This window comes from Glycine max, chromosome 14 (genome assembly GCF_000004515.6).
Source record: "Glycine max cultivar Williams 82 chromosome 14, Glycine_max_v4.0, whole genome shotgun sequence".
NCBI classification, from domain to species: domain Eukaryota; kingdom Viridiplantae; phylum Streptophyta; class Magnoliopsida; order Fabales; family Fabaceae; genus Glycine; species Glycine max.
In genome coordinates, this window is record NC_038250.2 from 34,927,980 (window position 1) to 34,952,899 (window position 24,920).

The 24,920-nt window shown below is 36.0% G+C and overlaps 1 protein-coding gene across 1 annotated transcript; it reads right to left on the reverse strand.

Moving 5' to 3' along the window:
- Positions 1-21,927: 21,927 nt before the first annotated feature.
- Positions 21,928-23,032, reverse strand: LOC102660473 (uncharacterized). Its single transcript, XM_006596751.1, has 2 exons — positions 22,930-23,032; positions 21,928-22,496 (listed from the first exon to the last, which is right to left on the reverse strand). Exons 1-2 carry the CDS (start codon positions 23,030-23,032, stop codon positions 21,928-21,930), a joined length of 672 nt encoding a protein of 223 aa, XP_006596814.1.
- Between the last annotated feature and the right edge of the window lie 1,888 nt (positions 23,033-24,920).

Consider the following 24,920-nt stretch of genomic DNA (forward strand, 5'->3'; position numbering starts at 1 on the left):
CATTAGCACACCTAAATTTTTGACAAGACTCTAATCCATTCAACTTGAGCTACACATGCATCAAAAGATCAAAAGGGCTTTTATTGGGTTGTAATGTATGGCTCAAGTAAGGGTGGATATGAGAAGGATATTTAGGTTAAAATTAAGAGAAAAGATGAGCAATTAGGAGTAAGAAAATAAGCAAAAAGAGGGATATAAAAAAAACAAAGTGGAGAACCAAAAAAATGAAAGTAAAAAGAACTTAGAATAATGAAAATGAATCTAATTCGCAAATTTAAGGAGCATCAATCCAATTCACCAAATCCAAGCAATTTGAATTATCACAGTTTTCTAAAGATGATGATTATCACAGTTTTCTAATTAAATTCAGATCGCAAATAAGATTGAAGTATCATCCAATTAATCTATAATTAGGATTTGAATTACAGAATTAATCAATTAAGCTAAGAAAGGTCAAATAAGCTAAGAATAATAGGAAAATAATAAACTAAAAATGCTCTATCAAAGAACTTGCTTCTTGGAATAGGCTTTGTGAACATATCAATTGGATTCTCCCTCGTATCAACTTTCTGGACTTCGACCCTTTTCTCAGTATGGATAATGATCCTTGTAACATTGTGTTTTCGTAATTTTTTGTTCAAGTGATTTAATTAAATTACAAAAGAAATTAAATTGAAGTTAAGTGCTTGAATGAATTAATTAATTGAGGAGTTAGTGATGCTAAGTATATGTTTTATGTGTATTAGTGAGTTTTGGTGTGTTTGGGCCTAAAGGGATAGAGTTTTGATTTATGAGAGAGGTAGGTGTGCTTAGTATAAGCCAAGGTGTAGAGAGAGAAGATAGAAAGTCACCAAAAATCTCTCATAAACCCTTATGTTCAAAAGCTTATTACAAAAAGAAAATATTTCATTCCCCTCATTTACTCTCATCCGAGAAAACATCATTGGAGAAGCTTAAAACTATGGTGCTATGTAAAAAATGGAGCTATTTTCTTCTTCCTTTAGAGTTTTTTGTTTGTTCTTAGGTGAGGTAATCCCCCCTCTTACTTTCTTTGAGTTCATTTTCATTTTCCCTTATGAATACACTCAAAACTCCATGAAAGTGTTCATTTGCAAGGTTTTAAGGTGTTTTCTATTGGTTTTGGGGTTTGGGATGGTATGGATGATGTAGAATTGTTTTGGGAGTAAAGAAAAGCTTTCACTTTGGACCCAAAGTTTTCCCCTTTATTCCTCTTCTTCATCCTAAAGCAAACTCATTGAGTTTGAGAGGTAAAGGAAGCTTAAACCATCTTTAATCATATGTTTATGTGTGTTTAATCATTTTTTTTGTTCCTAAAATGTGTTGTAATTTGATATTCATTTTTGGAAATGAAAGATTTGTGTTGGAATTCAAATTGGGATCCATTAGAGAAGATTTGGTAGAACTCATGTAGGCTACAGACCTGTCGTGCTTAAGCAAGGCAGAGAAGCTAACTTTTGCTAATTCATGCTTAAGCGAGGCAAAGGATGCACAAAAGCGAGAACTAGATAGTTAGTTACTGTAAGTTTGTGCTTAAGTGAGGCCAGGGGAACGCTTAAGTTCACACTTAAGCAAGGCCAGGGATGGGCTTAAGTGAGAACTAACAGAAAGATAAGTAAAGATCCCACTAAAGCGCAAAGTAAGTCGCGCTTAAGCGAGGTTGTCTATAAAGTTTTATTTTGTGTATCCCTTTTGAATTTCAATCTTAATTGCTTCTTGAAGTGTATGTGAACCTTAAATTGGATGAATGGAATTGATATATCTTGTTATTCTCATGTAATTCATATTCATATGATTGATGTTGATTACGCGAACTTGTGGTGTGGAAAAGACCCATGGTGTTTAGATGAACTATGTTAAAGTTCATGTCTGGTGAGAAGGATATAAATAGTGAATTAATGATGAATTGGAAAATGATATGAATAATGAACTAATGATATGTGGAATATGATATGATGTATGATCATAACATGCATCCATTGATGAATGACATTGCATGTGAGTAGGCACGTAAGTTAAGGGTACTAAGAATGCTCTCAACCTAAAGTTGGAGGTTGTGAGTGGTGCCTTATCGAGGTAACCCACACTCATCCATTTTTGAAAAAACCATACTCCTCCCTAGGGTTAATTCAAGTCTCCCTAAATGGTCATGGTGTGACTATGATAAAGGATGTACTTGGGTTAACCACTCAAAAGGTGAAAATCTTCCGAGAGTAAAGAGTCAGCATGACATAACATGATAGTTATAGGCATGTGCAGTGATATTTATGACTTGAGAATGATGTGTTACTTGATGAGTCGTATAATTACAGTGTTATTGGAAATGTAAAGAATATTATATATATCTTGTGAAATGGTGATCTTATGCTACTTTCAACTATACGATGTTTTCTTTTAAAATGAGTTTACCCTTGCATTTTTTGTTAAATTGTGATGATCGTGTCATTTGACACGGGAGCCGATTATGGTGTAGCTTCTAAAAAGCATGTCACTCAAGGTTGAGGTGGGCATGATTATGGACTTAGAGACGAGATCGAACCCTTAGTCACATATTTTATGCTTTGTCTTAGTAGGGACCATCTTAGGGTTTAGGTATGGTTTTGTATTTATGTTATATTTATTTCCCTAATGGGACCCTTGAGATTTATTTGGATAATTTTTTATGATGTTTTGATGATGTAATGCCTTAGGGAACACGTCCTTTATGTTTTATGTCTTGAGAACCTTTTTGGCTGATGTTTATGATATACTCGTATTCATGAGAAATTTATACATATTTTTGTTAATTAAATTAATTTTAAGAGTCTTACAAGGAGTAAAAGTGAATCTTTTCATATTAAAGTCTTTGTGTTCCATGTAATGGCATTTGGGGTCGTTATAATCCTTGGCTAAATAGATTGCACTTAGATTGTCACAAAAAATGATAGCCTTTTTCTATGGAAACCCAAGATTGTTGATCTGACCCTTCAATTAGATCCCTTCCTTTGCTACTTCTACCAGAGCCATATACTCTGCCTCTGTAGTGGATAAAGCATTATGGGCTAAAGTGTTGCCTTCCAACCGACAAAAGAATCATCAATCGTGAATGCATACTCAATCAAAAATCTCTCCTTGGTAGGCAGTCCAATATTAGTTGTACCCTTAAGGTACTTGAATATACGTTTCAGAGCTTGCCAATGTTCCTTCCCAAGATTACCCATATGCCTATTCATAATGTTGATTGCCTGTGCTAGGTCTGGTTTTATGCACACCATTGCATACACAAGACTACCTACAACACCTGCATAAGGAACACAAGACATGTATTCCCTTGCATAAGTAGCATTGAGTTTAGTGAGATGAATGGACACTGTCAAAGAAGTACAAACCAGTTTTGTGGATGTCATCCACATATAGAGATCTTTGCCATCCATGTTCATGAGAATCAAAGATCCTCCTGAAAATTCTTTCTTGACCATATAAGGTCCCTCATAATTTGGTGTCCATTTACCCAATCTATCCTTCTGATTTGGCAGAATCTTCTTGAGCACTAAATCTCCTTCTTGAAATTCCCTAGGGTGTACTTTATTTTCAAATGCTTTCTTTAATCTCTTTTGGTATAAATGGCTAATGGAAGCTTGCTTGAGAAACTTCTATGGAGGCTGGATCTTTGAGGTTTATTGAGGTCCTTCAATGGTGATTTTCAACCATAGAGATGCAGTGGAAGATAAATGAGAAGAAGTGAGAGGAGGCACCATTCACTAGGGAATAAGCCACGGAAGGAGGAGCTTCACCACCAAGAGAGAGCCTTGGATAAGAAGCTTAGAGAGGAAGCTTCAATGGAGGAAAAAAATGAGAGAGAGAGAAGGGGGGGGGGGAGCATGAAATTGAAGGACAAAAAAAGGGAGAGAAGTTTAACATTGAAGTGTATCTCACAAGTTTCACATTCATCAAAGTTATGACAAGTGTTACACATGCTTCTATTTATAGCCTAGGTCACTAACTAAATGAAAGCTTCCTTGAGAAGCTTCTTTGAGAAGCTTCCTTGATAAGCTTCCTTGAGAAGCTAGAGCTTAGCTACACACACCCCTCTAATAGCTAAGCTCACCCCATGCCAAAATACATGAAAATGCTTAGCTACACACACCCCTCTAATAGCTAAGCTCACCCCTATACCAAAATACATGAAAATACAAAAAAGTCCCTGCTACAGAGACTACTCAAAATGCCCTGAAATACAAGGCTAAAACCCTATACTACTAGAATGGCCAAAATACAAGGCCCAAAAGAAGGAAAACCTATTCTAATATTTACAAAGAAAAGTGGACCCAACCTTGGCCCATGGGATCAGAAATCTACCCTGAGGTTCATGAGAATCCTAGGGCCTTCTTTAGCCGCTCTAGTCCAATCCTCTTGGAGTTTTCTATCCAATACCCTTGGGGGGTAGGATTGCATCAATGACCATGGAAAATTGCATTTAATCTCTTTTCTTCAATGAGATTTAATTGCTCAAAATGAGTTTGAACCCACTCTCCTTGTTCTAGCTCGGTTTCCATTAGCACTTTTAAGGAAGGGATTTTGACCTTAATTGGCAGGACTGCTTCCATCCCATATACCAAGGAGAATAGAGTTGCCCTAGTTGAAGTTTGAATTGAGGTACGATATCCATGCAATACAAATGGAAGCATTTCATGACAATCTTTATAAGTCACCACCATCTTTTGAATTATCTTCTTGATATTCTTGTTTGTTGCTTCAACTACTCCATTCATCTTTGGGTGATATGGGGAAGAATTATGATGGTGGATTTTGAAATCCGTGCATTGCATAATTTTGTCATCATCTCGTTGTTCAAATTGGTGGCATTATCAATGATTAACTTATTCGGCATGCCATAATGAAAAATTATCTCCCTTTTGATGAACTCCACTATCACATTCTGAGTTACACTAGCATATGAAGCTACTTTGACCCATTTAGTGAAATATAAATTGCAACTAGAATGAAGCAGTGTCCATTTGATGTTTTTGGTTCAATGGAATGAATAACATCCATCCCCCACTTTGAGAATGGCCAGGGTGAACCCAAGATATTTAGGGAAATAGATTGAGCATCGATATTATCACCATATGTCTAACACTTGTGACATTTCCTCACATAATGAAAGCAATTTGTCTCTATTGTTGACCAATAATAACCAACCCTTAAGATTTTTCTTCTCATGGCATGTCCATTTGTGTGAGTGCCAAATAAGCCCTCATGAACCTCTTTGATGATCTTTTGTGCTTCAGCAACATCTACACATCTAAGAAAACCATATTGTGATTTTTCTTATACAACACTTCCCCATTCAAAAAGAAACTCATTGCCAGTCTTCTCAATGTTTTCTTATCATTCTCGAAAGCACCTGGTGGATACTCCTGGCTCTTAATGTACTTCTTGATATCATAATAGCATGGCTTTCCACCCGACTCTTCCTCTACTAACTGGAAATATACAGGTTGATCATGATGTTGGATCTTTCTAAGTGGCATATCTTCCTTTTCACTTAACACAAACATGGATGACAAGGTAGCTAATGCATCTACCAATTGATTGTTTTCTTGGTGGATATGATCAAAGGTGATTTCATCAAATTTCTTTAATAATCCCTTAATGTATACTTGGTAAGGAATTAGATTTGCATCTCGAGTTTCTTATTCACCCTTTAGTTGGTAATTGGCCAAGGCCGAGTCATCGTAGAGCTCGAGCTTTTTTCTTATTCACCCTTTAGATTCTACAACTGCTTGTAACCCCAAGGCGCATGCTTCATACTCTGCCACATTATTTGCACAATCAAAGCATAACCTTGTCGTGGACAGAGTATATTGTTTCTCGAGGGAGATTAATATGGCTCCAATCCCATGCCCTAGTATATTAGATGCACCATCAAACAACATGATCCATTTTCCTCCAGACTCATTCTCCTAAGGCACTACCATTATGTTTTCAATTGGGAATTCACACTGCATTGACTAATAATCATCCACGGGTTAGTGTGCTAAGTAATCTGCAAGAGCACTACCTTTGACTGCTTTTTGAGTCAAATACTCAATGTCATACTCCAATAAGAGAACTTGCCAGTGAGAAATCCTTCCTGTAAGAGTAGGCTTTTCAAAAATATACTTAATCGGGTCCATGTTAGACACCAACCAAGTTATATGGATGAACATATATATTGTCTTAAGCGATGGGTTGCCCATGCAAGAGCAAAACAAGTTTGCTCCAAGAGTGAGTGTGTGTAATTTCATAATTATTAAACTTCTTGCTCAAGTAGTAAATAACACACTCTTTTCTTCCAGAATCATCATGCTACCTTAACACACAACCTATAGATCCATCAAACATTGTGAGATACATAACAATGGGTCTTCCAGGGACCGGTGGAACTAAAGTTGGGGGGATTTGCAATTATTGCTTTATTTTTTCAAAGGCTTCTTGACAATCATCAATCCACTCCATTGGTTGATTTTTTCGCAACAACTTGAAGATATGATCACACGTAGTTGTCAACTGGGATATGAAGCGAGAAATATAATTCAACCTCCTTAAAAAACCTCGAACTTCCTTTTCAGTGGAAGAAGGTGGAATTTTAAGAATTGCCCAAACCTTGTAAGGATTCACCTCAATCCACCTGAATTCCCTTTGTCGGGATTCAACCACCCAACAAGTCACCATCGCCCTTTGGTATATTGCCCCATCATTCTTTAGTCCAAATGGCATGACCTTGTAGCCAAAGGTGCCTTATGGTGTGATGAATGTGGTTTTCTCCCTGTCTTCTTCAGCCATCTTTGATGTAGTTCCATGTAGAACTTGTAGGCCTTAGATCTTCTTCATCAATTGAGTCCTTTGTTTCTTGAAGATCAATGGTAGTGGAATGGAGAAGGAGGAAAGGTGATTGGAGATGCCACTTCAAGGAGAAGATAAGTCAAGAACAAGCTCACCACCATAGGAAGCCATGGATAAGAGCTTGAAGGTAAGAGAAGATGAGTGGAGGGAGAGGGAGGGCACGAAATTTATGCCTAAAATGAGGTATGAACTTTGAAGTCAAACCTCCTCCTTAGGCTGGTCCTAAATTTAATTGGATTAGGCTTCTCCCAATTCAATTAAATTTTTCTCCCAACACACACATCAAATAGTGCACTTAATGCATGTGAAATTTCAAAACTAGTCCAGGTGCCCTAAAATACAAGGGCTGAAAATTCCTACATTGCTAGGGTACCCTCCCTACACTATGGAGCCCTAAATACAAGGCCCCAAAATAACAAAACCCTAGTCTAATATGTACAAAGATAAGTAGGCTCATACTTAGCCCATGGGCCCAAAATCTACCATAAGGCTTATGAGAACCCTAGGGCCTTCTCCTGCATCTCTGCCCCAATCTTCTTGGAGTCTTTTATCCATTGCCCTTGGGGGATAGGATTGCATCAATCTTTGTCTGATTATATCCAAAAAAGTCATCCATGAAGGAAAAGAATGAATGTTGGACTATATTGTCTATCAACGTGTCAATATGAGATAGTTTTATCTGCTTATGGCGCTCACTTTCTTTCATGAGTGTGCCAATTTTGACCTCCTTGTTCTCATCTTCAAACCCCAAATTAATCACTTCAGTCAATTCTTCATGAGGATGAATCTCTTTAGTCTTCTACTCCATTAACCTCAATAACTTGGGAGAAAGTCTCAAATCATCCTCAATCTCCACAGTAGCCTGATCGTCGAGACAATCAAAACTACTTGATGCAATACTACCATTATCACTTTTAAGCGCATTATTTTCAAATCTACATTATTTAAAAAAATGAAATTTAAACAAAGGCATAAAATAAGATAAAGAATTTTGAGAAGAGAAAAAAAACAAAAATATTTATGAAGTGTGGAAGGCACAACCCTTGCACAATGAATCCAAGGTCTTCCAAGAAGGCAACTATAAGCTAGTATAATGTCCATCACATGAAACACTACCTCAAAAGTAGCAGGGCCAATCTGAATAGGTAGACTTATTTCCTCAATTACCTTTCTGAGCGACCCATCAAAAGCTCTAACCACCATAGCACTTAGCTTCATGTGCGATTCACCAAATGATAGCTTGCCAAGTGTCATCCTTGGCATCACATTCAACAAGGAACCATTCTTGACCGAAACTCTTGACAATATATGATTCATGCACTTCACTAATATGTGCAAGGCTTTATTATGTCATACTCCCTCCACTAGCATTTCATCGTTAGTAAGAGTAAGGTGATTATTCACAGTAATGCTGCCAATAATGCCTTCAAATTTATCCTCGGAGGCTCATTCAATATTTTGAACAATATGAGCCTCATTCAATATTTTGAACAATACCTTCCTATGAGGCTCTGAATTCAACATAAGTGACAAAAGAGATATTTTAGCTGGGGTGCAATTTAGCTGGTCTATCACTGCATACTCACTATGTCTTGTGAGTATTAAGAATTCACAAGCTTCTTCATTAAAGACTTATTTCTTTTTTTTCTTATTATTTCTCCCCAACCACTTCTGGCTCAATCATCACTGGTTTTAGTCTCTCCTCATATTTCCTTTGTTTAACCATTAGCTTGTTTGGTGTGTATATTCGACCACTTTGAGTCATACCACCAATTCCTGCAATGTTTGTAACATCAGGAGCTTCTTCCCTTGTATTCTTTGACTGGTTTACATCACCTCCTTTCACACAAACTTCTATGTCATACTTCCACGGTACTGCCTTGTTATCTTTATAAGAGAAATCCTTTGGTACTTGTATAGTGAAAGACTTTGGCCCACTAGGAGTCAAGTAAGTAGCACATATAGTGTAATGAATAACCAAGGGCTTCAGAAAAGTCATTGATGAATCAATTGTCAATACATCATTTACAAAGTATCCTACCTGTAACAATTTCTTATCCATTAAGTCTTGCAAAATACTCTTAAATTCATCACATTCCTCTATTATATGATTTGCACTAGGGTGTAATCCACTCCCCATATCTTCTTCAAAGCTTCCCTTAATCATTCCGAATTTGTGCATATCTCTAAAAATGGTCTTCAATAGGGTTTTCACATCTTCCACCCTTAATCACACAAGTTGCGCTACACCTTCGTCAATAGCATTAACTAGTGTCCCTCCTATTGGATCAAGTGGCCTCGAGATAATTAAGAAGGGGGGGGGGGTTGAATTAATTATGAACGTGTCTTGACTAATTAAAAATCTATCCTTCTTAATGTTACTAGATTCAATTTGGCTTTTACTACAAAGTTAAGAAAGTAAAGAACAAAAACAAAAACTTAACCAAAAGTAAAAGCGGCAATTAAAAGTACACAGCGGAAATTAAAGAGTGTAGGGAAGAAGAAGACAAACACAAGATTTATACTGGTTCGGCCACAAACCGTGCCTACATCCAGTCCCCAAGCAACCTGCGGTTCTTGAGATTTCTTTCAACCTTGGAAAATCCTTTACAAGCCAAAGATCCACAAGGGATGTACCCTCCCTTGTTCTCTTTGAATAACCAAGTGGATTTACCCTCCACTTGAACTGATCCACAAGAGATGTACCCTCTCTTGTTCTCAGTATAATAATCCCCAAGTAGATGTACCCTCTACTTGTACCACAAAGGATGTACCCTCCAATGTGTTGGGACAAAGAATTCTCAGGTGGTTAGTCCTTTGAAATCTTTTGTTTAAGGGGAAGGGAAGAATCAAAAGAATTCCTAGGCGGTTAGTCCTTTGAATCTTTTGTAAGTGAGAAGAGAGACACAAAAGAATTCAGGCGGTTAGTCCTTCTGTTCTTTTGGCAAAGGGAGAAGAGAGACACAAAAGAATTCAGGCGGTTAGTCCTTCTATTCTTTTGGCAAAGGGAGAAGAGAATGAAAAAGATGAACATCATAAGTTTTTGAACAATGAACTTTTCTTGGAAGAGAAAGTGTTGAACAAAAACTTTTAGAAGAGAAATGAATTAGAAAGTTCTGTTGAAAGTGTTGAAAGAGATGAAAGAAGATATTGAAAGATTGTTGAAAGATTGATTTTTTTAAAGATGGATTTTAAAAGATTCATGCCATGGTAACATATTTATAATCTCTTGATGACTCAAGTTAAAGTTTGTGACTCTTGGCAATTTCTTTAAAACTAGTCACCTTAAAAATTGTGACTCTTTAGAAAACTATTCACTTAAAAAGTTGTGACTTTTGAAAAAATCTTCAGAAGCAAGTCACTTGAAGAATTGTGACTTTTGGAAATTTATTTTTCGAAATCAGTCACTGGTAATCGATTACCATCAAGGTGTAATCGATTACACATCAATAGATGTGACTCCTCAGTTTAAATTTTGAAAATCAAAACGTTTAGAAGCTCTGGTAATCGATTACATGTATTGTGTAAACGATTACACAAGTTTAAAATGATTTGAAAATGTTTAAACACAAGTTGTGACTCTTGAAATTTGAAATCTAATGTTTTAAAACACCGATAATCGATTACTACCTTCTGGTAATCGATTACCAGAGAGAAAAACTCTTTGGTAATGATTTTGTGAAAACTTCTTGTGCTACTCAATGTTTTGAAAAACTTTTTTGTATTTATCTTGATTGAGTCTTCTCTTGATTCTTAAATCTTGAGTCTTGAATCTTGATCTTGATTATTCTTGAATCTTGATTCTTGAAACTTGATTCTTGAATCTTTGGAATTTGCTTAGCTCTTGATTCTTTGACATCACCAAAATAACCTTGGAAGGCATTGCTTCCACACCTCCATGACCTAGTAAAGGATTACTCCTGATATTAAGGTTATCCTCCTTAAAGTTTAGCCATCCTGCCTTAATCAAACTCTTACCTTGAACTTCAAAGCTCGATAGCTATCTATGGAATGACTAATAATCCCTGCATGATAATAACACTTGGCATTAGCATCATATCCCCTAAGATAGGGCGGTTCTATGGGTTTCATTGGGGTAGGTTCTACCAATCCACTTTGAAGTAAGACATTCAACAACTTAGTTTAAGACATAGGAATGGGGTCAAAGTGGACTGGATTTTGGTCTGGAGTGTTTTGTGGTCTATTTTGGTTCCATGACTGATTATAATGAGGTGGTCTTGGGGGGAAGATGTTATAGGTGAAGTCTAAGTCATGGGTGAAGCAGGTGAGGCCGGGTGGAAAAGTTGTGATAGGTGTCCCAGTTGAATGTCACCATATTCACATCTCCATCTTTTTTCTTCCCTGGCCAATCTTAGGGTTTCATGGTGCTTGTTGTTCCAAAAGAATCAAGAGTGATCTTCCTATTCCTCATGCATTCTCCAAGTTTTCCCCAATGACAAATATATCTGATAAATTGGAGGAAATGCTTCCAATCATCTTATCATAGAACAATGCTTGCAAAATATCAATAAATAGGGTCATTGTTTCTCTATCGGACAAGGAAGCCTCCAGCTGAGCCGCAAATTCCTGCCATCTTTGTGCATATTCTTTAAACCCTCTTCAACATGCTTTGCAAGTCAAACCTATCTAGGGTTATATCAATGTTATACTTGTACTGCTTAAGGAAAGAACCAACTAAATATTTCCAAGAAAGAATATGGGCCCTTTCAAGATGCATGAACCAATTTAAAGTTGCCCTAGTTAAGCAGTCTTAGAAGCGATGAACGAGTAACTTATCACCACGGGTGATGTTTCCATCTTTCTACAATACATAGTCAGATGGATCTTTGGGCAACTAGTTCCCTTATACGTGTGAAACTCAGGAACTTTAAATTTGGGGGAAATTACTACACTTGGAACCAAGTAGAGATCAGTAGCATCTCTAATGTCATAACTACAACCTTCAATAGCCCTTAGCCTCTCTTCCAACATTTGCAATTTTTCTTTGGAATGAACCTGCTCACTAGAAGGTGTTGGTTGAAACCCCCCTGCCACTTGATGGGTGTTTGAAGTGGCTTGATAGTTCAAAGAATTTCCTTGAGGAGCAAGGTTATTATTTTGTGGTTGAGCCCTGCGGTTGCACCATTGGTTGCTGAGTTAATAATGGGTAACTTTTTGACAAGTTTGCCATTGTTGGGGGTATATAGTTGGGTGGAAGGTCATATGGTGGCCATTGAACTTCCAAAGGATCAATATGTTATGCATTTTTGTTTAGATGTAAGGTCAAGGGCACCATTGATGCTTGTGGTGGTGCCTAACCTGGGGTGACAATTTGTTCTCCTTTACTCGCTGAAGGGGTCCCTTCAAAGCCTTTTTTTCTAAAGCTTGTAATGCCTCCAAAATTTTTAGACAAGTGGCCTCGGTATCTTAAGAAGGGGGGTTGAATTAAGATAAAAAACTTTCCCTAATTAAAATTTTAACTATGTTTTGGATTAACAATGCACCCCAGTTGCCCAATCAAATAGCTAGGTCACTCGAATGAAACTAGTGTCCTTATCTTTACTTCCCTTTTATTTCCAATAAAAGATAAGTAAAGAAGGGCAACTGTCATACCCTAATTTCGTCCAGGGACTATCATTCATGGATATTTTGATTTTCGCTAGCCGAATTGAGTTGTTCGACGCCTATTACCACCCAAGACGAAAGATCATTCGACGTTTTGGTGAAGAATGCGAAAAATACCCAAAAGGGAGGGCAAAAGGGTCATTTTAATCCTTTTTTTTGAACCCTAGCTCGCCCAGGCTAGCCTCTAGCTCGCCTGGGCCCCCAAAATAGCTTAGGGGTGAAGTAACCAGCTCGCCTGGGCGAGCAAAGTTACTTCAGGATGAAGCAACAGATTGCCTGGGCAAGCTGCCGTGACCTCTAATGCCATCTTTTGCTATAAATAGGCGTAAGGGAGGCTGAGTAAAGGGTTCCAAGGTCCAGCATTGAGAGAAATTGAGAGAAATCAGAGAAAAAAAGAAGAAAGAAGAGAAAAACAAAGCCAAGGCGCTACCGAATTGCGACCGTAATCGACTTCTACATTATTCTTCATTCGTCATCCAGTTAGTTTTTGTTTTAAGGATTTGAATGCGATCTATGCACCCTTAGGGGTCCTCTTTCTTACTTTGTGCATCTTCATCTCCTCCATCTATCATTGTCAATCTCAATTTCTTTGTAAAGTTCAATCTTAAACCGATCACTAAGTGTTGTAAAGTTGTCTTTGAAAAGATTGAAAATTAATAAACAAAATCAAGATAAAACCAACACATAACTAACTTCTTTTTTTTTTTTATCAAATATCGCTTGAGATCGTTTCAAGGTCTAGCGCATTAATGATTCTCTCCGCTTTTTCTCATATTTAAAAGAATCATTTCATGGTCCAACACCTTAACGATTCTCTCTGCTTTTTAAAATTTAAAATATAGTTTCAAGGTCCAACTCCTTAAATGACTTTTGTTTGCAATTAAAATCAATCTTTCAAAAAACATAAAATCAATTTAACACGCAAACTTTCTCACTTTAAAGAACTACGTAGGTCTGAATTCCTCATAGCACCTGAGGATATGTAGGAGCAAGGGCAACACCCTTGTTGACCCCAAAAAAAAAAAATATAAAAATGGAAAATACATAATTTTCAAGTCATGTTTTGCACACTCGATTAAAGGCCGTTGTCCCTTGTGACGGGCGCGTGGGGTGCTAATACCTTCCCCATGCGTAAACAACTCCCGAACCCTTATTTTCAAAATTCACAGACCCCTTTTTGGTTTTTTTAATGTTTTCCTCGAATAAACGTTGGTGGCGACTCCCGCGCAATTTTGTTTTTGGAAGACGCACTCGTGAGTCTCGCCTCGCCCTCCCACTGAAGGGTAAGTTGCGACAGTATGCATATATTATTTTTAATTTAATTTTGTGAATACCATGGTTGGATATTTCCAGTTATTGCGCCAGTTGAGAACAATACTATTTGCAAACTCTTTTAGAACTTGTTTTATTCACTAGGATTATTATCTCATTAAAAGTGTTGTTTTTAGAGTTCAAGAAAGAAGCTTTTAAGACAAAGAAGAATTGAAGACTTAGTTCATTATTAATTAAATTTTGTAGATGCCCATACTTGAGAATAAAATTGTTTATTTATGTAAGGACTCTTTTATTTATAATATTTGAAGCATTTTGGACCATTGAAATTTATAAATTCTTATTTTATGGATGTTTTAAAGTAAATTTTTATTATGGGTTGTTATTGTAACGAAGGATGTTATAGAGGACGCGTTACATGCCAGTACAAGACATGGCGCTCTCACCAACCATGGATACAACTCTACTCTAGTCAGGAATGCCAAGTGAGGCCTACAAATCCCTCGAACTAACTAGAAAAATTCCCTTAGTCGGGTTATCACCACTTAACATTTCCCCAGGTTCCTTTGAACCATTCAAACTATCCCCCATTATACCTTTTGTGTGTCATCCACCCTCAATGAATCCTCACTCATTATTGATGATGAGAAGCATGAACAAAGGTTGTGTTGGTACTAGTGAATAAACATTATAGAGTGCATCTTACTAAGGGTCATTCCCTAACTCCAGACTCAACAATCCCTCTAATTTTAACACAATCTCACTACCTTGTTCATTCGTTCCTTTCTTGTATTATATGTCAATCCTCATGAAACTCCTGACTGCAAGTATCCTCCATTGTGCACACGCACACAAACATAGCAAGAAAGGATGGAAATTAATCCACTTCCCTCTCTAGGGTCATTAAACAATATGGCCCTTTAAGTGGACAAGACCACTTTACAAAAACATTCATTACCACATATCCAACCATTAAATCATTGCAAGACATTTCAAATAAATTTTGCTGAGGATCGGACACCCATGGACCCAATTCCAAAGCATGATAGTTCATAATCAATATCATAATAATTCAAATTCATAACATGCAACATGTTTTGCCAAGTGGTCACACTCACTTGGTCTTACAACATTTAACATAATTTACACAATTCCATATAATAAAGTCTCAATCAAAGTAAACAGCTCAGTACATAACTCACATCATTCATTCCATGCATTTATATACATTTATGACACATTCTCATTTGGAATTTGCACTTAATGAAATAAACTTGGCTATTCATGTAGAAACCCAATTAGGACAAACCATATATGCTTCGCAATGTTTTCAAATGCAAGGAACTCAGTTTTGGACTCAAAATTCCCTAAATCCACTCTAATGTAGCTCTAACACGAAACTACCATGCACTTAAATCACAAAGTTCACAAAACTTGTTTTCTAATTTTCATGAGTTGTAGAAATCCATTTCATGAAAATTTCATATCAAATCCTATGTTGTCAAACATCAAGAACTCATTTCCATGATCATAATCTATAGAAACCAAGCTAGGACATCTCATCATCCACAGACGGTGAATGCAACTCGAAAGAAATAAAAACCTTTAGCACGAGCATGATAAAGCAGTAGTAAGACGGTGTGGGTTGGGTCCACCAAACGTAGAAGTCAACTATGTAGGGTCTGTATTCTTGTATGTCTACCCGTAGAAACGATCCACATGGAGCATATCATCATGTTCCCACAGTGAATCTTGAAAATGGTAGTAAGGGAGTGAGTACTCCATCCCATTGAAAACCACACACAGACATCAAGTCCCAAGCATGACCTAGACGACCAGCATGTGTGGGGTATTCTAACATACATCTCTCACGACACCCTAATCCATAAATCTACTAATAAACATCAAATTTATCATATTTTCATATGCATTTTGTGATGTTTATTTGGCATTTTAGTTAACTTTAGGCCTTGTTTTGAATCAAATTAGCTTTAAATTCAATTTTTCTTTGTCTTTGGTAGAATTTTGTGTTTTAGTTATTTTAAACAATTTTTTGATAGTTTTTCTAGCAAAAAAGGTCATTATGGCCAAAAATCCAAAGGTCTAAAATCAACATAAAGTTATGGAAGGAGAAATTACAAATATTGAAGATAAAAGCTAGGCAAATCAAGAGCAAGATATTTTTCAAGAATAAATCAACTGAAGAAGAAGATAATTACTTGAATTAATTAGAAATATTATTTATTTGTAATTTCTTGTGATTATTTCCTTAATTAAACTTAACTACAATTCTATAAATAGGAGGCTAGGCATTCATTGTAGCATGTAGAAGTCCCGAGCAATTCTTAGAATTATATTTTAGACTTTCACGTACTAGACACCTTCATTATTCTATTAGACACTCTAGGTTTCATTGTCTTATTTTTATGAGTGCAATTCCTTCCACCTAGGAGAGAAAAGAATGAACCTTGTTTCGCTTTAATTCTATTAATTCAATACTTCATTTTAATTTCTTTATTTGTTTTCATACTTAATGCTTTTATTTGATTGGTCATCTTATAGATGGATTTAGGAATTGACTTATGCTTTAGAGAGCCTTGTTGAAACCTGAACATGAATCAAGTACTTAATTGAGATTATCTATAGGGATAGAATAATCTTGGTTAAGCCTTGCTAACTCTAGACCATTAATGTTGATTGCTTGCATCGGTATGTCCAAGGGATTGGGTATCGGACAAGTAGTTTAGAATCTAAGACCATGCGTGAGCTGGGGTATAATACATTAGTGAATTGGGGATGAGCAAGAGAGATGAGTAAAGAATTGTGAAATTACAGTGGATCGAGTGAATTCCAAGTCCAAACCTAGAAATCCATTCATTAAGATCGATGTCACCATCCAAGTTGAGTATTTCTATATTTACTTTGTTATTTTATTCTGATTTAAATTTTATTGCAATTTACTTTATGTTATTTATTTCGTGACAATCACAAGAAAAAAAAAATACAAAAACCTAGTTCTTAGTTAAATAATTATATAAAATACCTCCTTTATTCCTTTGGGGGAAGACCTGGACAATAGTTCAGTTACTACATCATGATTCGATTACAGTTGGCCTATAAGTTAAATCTAACGTGAAATAAAATCCTAACAAGTTTTTGGCGCTATTGATGGCGAATAAATGGATTTTTATTTTTATTTGTTAAGAACTTGTAAATATTTGTAAATAGACTAGTAAATAATTGTAAATAGTTATAGATAATTGTAGATAGATTTTATTAGGTGTAGATAGATTAGTAGATAATAATTAGAGTAAATAGAGTAGGTGTATATATGTTTTATATTAGACTTAGGTAATTAGTTATAAATTAGATTCTATTAGATTGTAAATATATCTTATCTTCTAGGTAGTTAGTATAAATTTTCTGAAATTGAAAATTCAAATAATATCTACCATATCTTTTAAGATTTGATTTGATATTTCACTTCAATTTAAAATTTTAATTTCAGTCTTATCCTATAAATATATTATTTAATTAATGGTAATTTTCATATTTTTTTTTATTTACTAACATATCTTTTATAATTATATTATCTAATTATTTTGAAAACATTTTCAGCATTTTATTTTTCCTTCCCAAATTTTAATTTTCGAATAACATGTAGATATCTTTTTACTTTTTACTTTTTTAATTTTTATCTCTAATCTCGATTAGTAAATTTAGTATTTATAATTTAGTTGGTAGATTTTTCTTTAATTTTCTTTTTTTCTTTTATTTTCAAATAGTTATCTTTAATTTTTAATTTCAGATTGTATAAAATTTAATATATAGTTGAAGACAAATTCCTCAATCACTTCTTCCCTGAGTCTATAGTTGAAGCTATCAAGGAGGGCATTATCAACTTCAAACAAGCTCCAACGAAATCGCTATTTGATGCATAGGAGAGATACAAAGCCCTCCTAAGGAGTTGCCCTTGTCATGGAATTCATGCAAATTTCAATGTTCATGAAAGGAATCACCAACAATTGTAGGAGGATGGTCAATGCATCGACTGGAGGAAACTACCTCAATAAAACCACCACTCAAGTGAAGACCATAATTAAAGATTTGGTGGCTAGTGAGAGAACCATAGAAATGCGGAGGAGGCCATCAAACATCAAAATGTATCGAGGTACCAACCGAGGAGGTTAACTACATGGGAGGACAATAATGACTATACAATGCCTTCCAACAAAGAGGTTTCCAAAATATACATAGAAGCTACAACCAAGTGGGAGACAACAAACCACAACAAAGACCAAATTTGTGGGACCGCATCTTAAAGTTGGAAGAAGACTTGACCAAACTCATCGAAGTGGTCATCACCAACCACAAAAACATCCAAGCCGCAATCAAAAGCATGGAAACTCAAATAGGGAAATTGGCCAAACAATTGCAAACCTCTTCAATTGGCTTTTCCGCAACAATTAAGGATAACCCAAAGGTCCATTGCAAGGCTATTATCTCCATCATAGAGTGTGACGTGGGAGGTAAAGAAGAAGAAGAGATAGAAGAAAGCACCATGCTAGAGGAAGAGATGAAAGCACAAGCCAACCCTTCAACCCAAGGTATGCAATCCTCACTTAATCCTCCATTGTTTAATTTTAGCAAGCTAAGCATCCATAAGCAAGAAAACAATGAGAGGATCGCCAAATTCAAGAAATACATAGAAATGCTACAAGGGAAGAAGGAGGAACCACCTATTGAAAAAATCACATGGGACATGTTACATCAAGTAAGACCCACAAGACATTTGGAGGACAAGGGATGTTTTACCATCCCCATCACATTGGGAAATCTCTCTATCGACCATGCACTACTTGACTTAGGTGCAAGTTGCAACCTCATGCCTCATTCTTTCTTAGAAGATTGGTTGCCTTAACCTAAATCCCACCAACATGACTCTACAATTTACCGATTATTCTAAAAAGAAAGCATTATGGAAAGTGATAAACGTGAAAATAAAGGTAAATCATTTAACATTTATAACTGATTTTTTTGTCATGGATATAGAGGAGGACCAGCAAGTTCCAATCATTCTAGAAAGATCCTTCATGAGAACCACTCATGTAACCATCGATGTTTATAAATGAGTCTACACACTTTGAGAGGTCAAGAAAAAATATTTCTACTACATTCAAGGCATTGAGGATTTTCCCAATGAAACGACTCACCAACAACACCATCATACAACACCTTGATAATCCACATGCCATACTTCAAGCTATTGACGTTAAAGAAGTGCTTACTGGGAGGCAACCTAACTTTCAAACTCTTACTTTTTATGTTACATTCATTTAGGATAATTTTTAGCTTTAAGTTTGGAGTTCAAAAACAAAAATTAGCACTCAGTAGCATAGCACTAACTTGCATTTTTGAGTTTTGTTCATCATGTGCAGCCTTATTAATGACCAGCTCATTTGGAGGACCATGTACTGGCAGTCCATGGAGGTGGTAAGGCTGCAATGGATAAGAGGAGATGTTAAGGGCTCTTCAGCCCTAAGTGAAGCCTTATCTACCTCCTCTCTTTTACTTTTTGTTAATTTTTCTTTATTAATTTAGTTGTTTAGTATATGTGTGGTAGTTTGAGAATATGTTCATTATCTGGAAGATAAGAAAACACAAGTGATTAAGAAGCATCACCATTTTCTTGCAAACCCACCATAAAATAAAACAAATTTATGTTCTTAAATAATTATTTGTGTGGTTGAACTCAAATGCTAAAAGTGAAAACCATTGATTTTGCTTGATTAAGATGTGTAATGAGTTTGGCATGAAAAATTGAAAGCAATAAAACAACAGGTAGACCTAGCCCGGTGGTGAGTGATCCATATAGTGATATAATTATATATTGAGAGACACTCTTATATTTCACTCACAGTAGACTTTGATTGAATCTCTTGTAGATTGATTGCAATTGTATGCATTGAAATGATCAAGTCCATGTTTGCATGTTTAGCCAAGAGCCAAAAAGCCTACCTAACATTGTTTACCCTTTCACCTTACTTTGAGCTTAATTGATGTCTTCTTTTCTAATTTCCTAACTTTGAAATTTATATGTTTATATATTCGTTACTACCCTTAACTTAAAGGATGGGAGAACATAGGTCTAGGAATTGGGAAAAGTTTTAAGTTAGGAGTGGCAATGCACCACTCAAAGGGAACAAAATAAAGGGTACTAACAAGCTATCAAGTAAAAAATTGTTGAAAGTTTATCCTTATTCTCTCTTGTAAAGTATTGAAAAGGGAAAAATCTAAAAAAGAGAAAATAAATAAAAATAAGAGAAAAGCGAAGTAAAGAAAAATAAAAAAAAATTGAGGACATAGCAAAGTATGTATGAAATTGAAAATCTAGGGTACCAAGGATTTGTAGGAAGTGAATGAAAATTCAATAAATGGACTAAATGCTTTCCTTCCTTTGAGTTACTTCTAAATATTTTGAAAAAACAATTTTCCTTGTTAGCCAAGCCCCATCACTCCAGATCAATAAAAAATGTTCTACCAAAAATTTCCACAGGACAATTCAAACACACATTAGAAGTTAACACAAAACCATTAGTTGGGGTCTCTACCACCAGATCTTTATTTAAAGAAGACATAGAAAGCTTAAGTTTCTCTACACACAAATAAGATGTAAATGAATAGGTCTCACCGGAATCAAATAGCACAAGTGAGGGAATCCCACTTGTGAAACATTTGCCTTGGATTAGATCTTTGGATTTCGAAGCTTTGGCACCGGTAAGAGTAAAGACCCTTCCCGTGGCCTTCGGACGTCTAGTTTGGTCATTTAGACCCCCACTATTCTAGTCCTTGTTGGGATATGGGCAATCTCTCTGAATATGCTCCTTTTGTCTGCAATTGAAATAGGTCGTGATGCAATCCTACCCCCTAAGGGCATTGGATAAAAGACTCCAAGAAGATTGGGCCAAAGATGCAAGAGAAGGCCCTAGGGTTCTCATGAGCCTTAGGGTAGGTTTTGAGCCCATGGGCTAAGCATGAGCCCACTTATCTTTGTACATATTAGATTAAGCTTTCATTATTTTTGGGCCTTATATTTAGGGCTCCATAGTGTAAGGAGGGTACCCTAGTAATGTAGGATTTTTCAGCCCTTGTATTTTAGGGCACCTAGACTAGTTTTTGTATTACGAGTAGTTTTGTAATTTCACATGCATTAAGTGCACTATTTGATGTGTGTGTTGGGAGATAAATTTAATTGAATTGGGAGAAGCCCAATCTAATTAAATTTTGGACCATCTTAAGGGGGAGGTGAGCATTTGTTTGCTACACCCCATTGCCACATATAGTCACACTTTTTGCATGTCCTTCATGCTTTACATGCCTCATGACACCTAAGCACACTTAGTGGAGAATCTTGGACTTGATCTTGGATTAGTGGGTTGAACCATAGCTAAAATTCACTAATCATAATTATTGAAATTTTGGCTCCAAATTTGGCTTCACCAATTCAAATTCATATTCAAGTGAACTTTGAATAGAAATTCAAATTTTCCTCCAATTTTGTGTGACACTTAGGCTATAAATAGAGGCCTTGTATATGCATTTTTTCAACTTTGATCATTTGAGACTTACACTTCAAAGTTCAGACCTCATTTGAGGCATAAAATTTTGTGTTCCTTCTCTCCTTCTCCCTCCACTCATCTTCTCCTACCTTCAAGCTCTTATCCATGGCTTCCTATGGTGGTGAGCTTGTTCTTGACTCATCTTCTCCTTGAAGTGGCATCTCCAATCATCTTTCTTCCTTCTCCATTGAACTTCAAGAAGCAAAGGACTCCATTCATGAAGAAGATCCAAGGCCTACAAGCTCTACATGGAGCTACGTCATGTTGTGTCTTTATCGACACAATTTGAGGAGATGTGCCCTGGCTTACCACACTTGTAACAAGTGACATGAGTTTTGAAAGTAGTGGGTTTTCTACCACTACCACCAATAAACCTTGTAGCAACAGTCCTCTGATTGTTGGGGTGATTACCATGTTGCTTACGAGGGGTCGGGTATGGTTTTCCCTGATTTTGAGGTCCATTCTTTTTATTCTTCATTGGGCTCGTACTCCTACAATAGGCCTCCCTGTCTCGGGAGTCCTCATCCTAAATCCGACACATGATCACAAAAAGTGGAAACTGAAAGACACCTTGATAGTTCATAGCTTGTTTCACCTTAGGCCGCAAGCCGTTCAAAAACTTCACACACTTTGAACTTTCACCATCTCTTCCTTGATAGTGAGGAATGTACCTCATAATTTCCTTAAACTTGGCTGCATATTCAACCACAGTCATGTTCCCCTGCTTGAGCTCTAAGAACTCCATCTCCTTCTTGTTCCTAACATCCTCAGGAAAGTATTTCTCCAAAAATACCCTCTTGAAGATTTCCCAAGTCACAGCTTGACCTTTAGCCTCCAGGCATTGGCAAGTGTTTTCCCACCAATACTCAGCTTCTTCCACCAGAGTATATGTACCAAAAGCAACCTTTTTCCCCTCTAGACATGCCATCACTCGAAAGATTTTCTCAATCTCCCTTATCCAATTATGAGCACCATCAGGGTTGTATCCTCCATTGAAAGCGGGTGGATTGTTCCGTTGGAAGTAGTCCAACCATTGATACTTAGCAGCTTCAGCAGTTTCTCCCCTATTCTGATTCCCCAAAGCCTGAGCTAAGGCTTACAGAGCATTTGCTATCACTCAATCATTCCATCCAGCCATTGAAAAGTGCCAAATTTTAGTTGTTTTTGGGATTAAATTGTTAGCACTTATCCTTTGATTGTAATAGTTTTCTTCCAAATTACCCTTAAATCTAGTTGTTTATATATATTGTATATTTACTAATATTGTTGCTTAAATATGAAAGATTCATCCGTGATTTTGTAGGTTTTTTATAGTTGTTTGATGGATCCAAAAACAAAGCTTTAAGGAAGGGCAAAATGGTCATTTCATGAAGGTTTCTGGCCATAAATTTGCCCAAGCTAGCATCTAGCTCGCCTGGGCGAGCTGATTCCTTCAGGCCTAAGTTACAAGCTCGCCTGGGCGAGTTTCCCCTGCACTAGATGGATTTTCCTATAAATAACCATGCAGGGGAAAAGGAAAAAAAGATACCAGCAGCCTGAAATAAGTAGAAAAATGTAGAAGAAGAAGGAGAAGAGGAAAAGTGGAGCCGAGGTGTTGTAGAGTTGTGATCGTAGATCACTTCCTTTGTCATCTCTCTTGTTAGTCTTGTCCTCTGCACAATGATCGGTTAGTTTTTCTAAAGGATTGGATGTAATCTTTATACCCTTATGTATTCCTTTTGATATTATATATGTATTAACTTTTCTACTCATTATTGGTAATTTCATTCTACTTGTAATGTTTGATTCTATTTGATCACTAGTGTCATGAAATTGGATTCTAAGTGAAACTGGAAAGTAATCTTAGAATTTGAATCGAATGATTTTACTCTTTAAGTTATGTTGCTAGGAATAGAGCATAAATGTTTTGATTGCAAAAAGCATAAGAATATAATTGTAGTGCTGGGATATTTACTGTATATGCGAGGAATCGATATTTAGTAAATGTTCTTAAGTTCCAAGTGTAAGGAATCGACTTGGGATAATTATGTATGCATCAGTAATGTTAGAAAATGATTTATATATGTTAATCTTATTAAGATACAAAAGGTATGAACGATGAAGTCCAATCCTATGTTTTCTTGAATTAATTTAAATCGTTTCCACAATTACTGTATTTTCGATGCACTGAATTTTGTTATTTCCATATTTTTGTTAATTCCATTATTTTTGTATTTTCGTTAATTCTGTTATTTTTGTAAATCTATTAGTTTTATTATTCTTTTACTTTCAGTTAGTTAAACCAAAACCAAATGACATTCGATTGAAGTTGTACATAACTATTAAACTGATAACCTTTATCCGAATGAATTAAGTAACTCAAGTCCCTATGGAGACGAACTCTTTTATAAATGTGAAACCTACAACGACAATTGGTACGCTTGCCAAAAGTCTTAATAGCCATCACTCCCTATGCACACCAAGAAGTGACAACATGGAAGGAATACACACAAGAAAAAGAACATAACAAAATTACACCTATCTCAAGTCCCTACTTAGTTATTCTTGAGAGTTGATACCTCGAGAAATTACTCCTCTAAAACAGTCCTCTATTGAGACATTAACACTCATTTTCAATCCTTTGTATCCTTAACCACTTGTCATGTCGTCCCATTGCACTTCACAAATTATACAGATGGCCAGTCTGATTACTCATGACAAGGCATTAAAACTCATGGTATAGCAGACATCAGGGACATAAACATATGACTACACGAATCAAATCTCAATAACTCATGGAAACACAACAAGGTCAGTAAGTTCTAAATACAAACAACCAGAGTAACTATCAAACAATCAGGTGCTCAAACATCAAACATTCAACAAGGCAACCTCAAAATACACAGAGAAACACAACAAACTCACAACTCGCTGGTCGAAAGGTTTGACCGACTCTGATACCACTAATGTAACAAACCTCCTTGTCACTACGATATCACTACTCTAAACCACGTAAATTTTAATTTTTAAATGAAAACTCCGTTAATTTGCTTTTGAAAAACGAGAGTAAATTTTTCATGATATACATTCACCAAACAACACACAGATACTTAAATGGATATATATATACATATATATATATATATATAGATATAGATATATTAACTCAGTACACATCATTCACATGATGGAAAGTAAATTAGTTCATACATATAATTAAATTTGTGATTTACATCCTCAATTCAAAAGAACTATAGAACCAACTACGAAGGAGTTGATTAACAAAATGCAACTCTCTCCCAAAATAATCCTAACATCATCATGTCAGCTTGGCGGCTCCAACAAAAGAATCTCACTCCATATAATCAAATGTTGTCTGTCTACTCCCACAAACAAAGGTTTGTGATCATCACAGGTACCAACCACACAGTACAAAAATTGCAAGGGTGAGTTTATTATAAAAAGAATTAACACGGAAATCAAATGACCATGATTAGTAAGAAAACATTAACAAATATCATAATCATATACAAAAGTCCA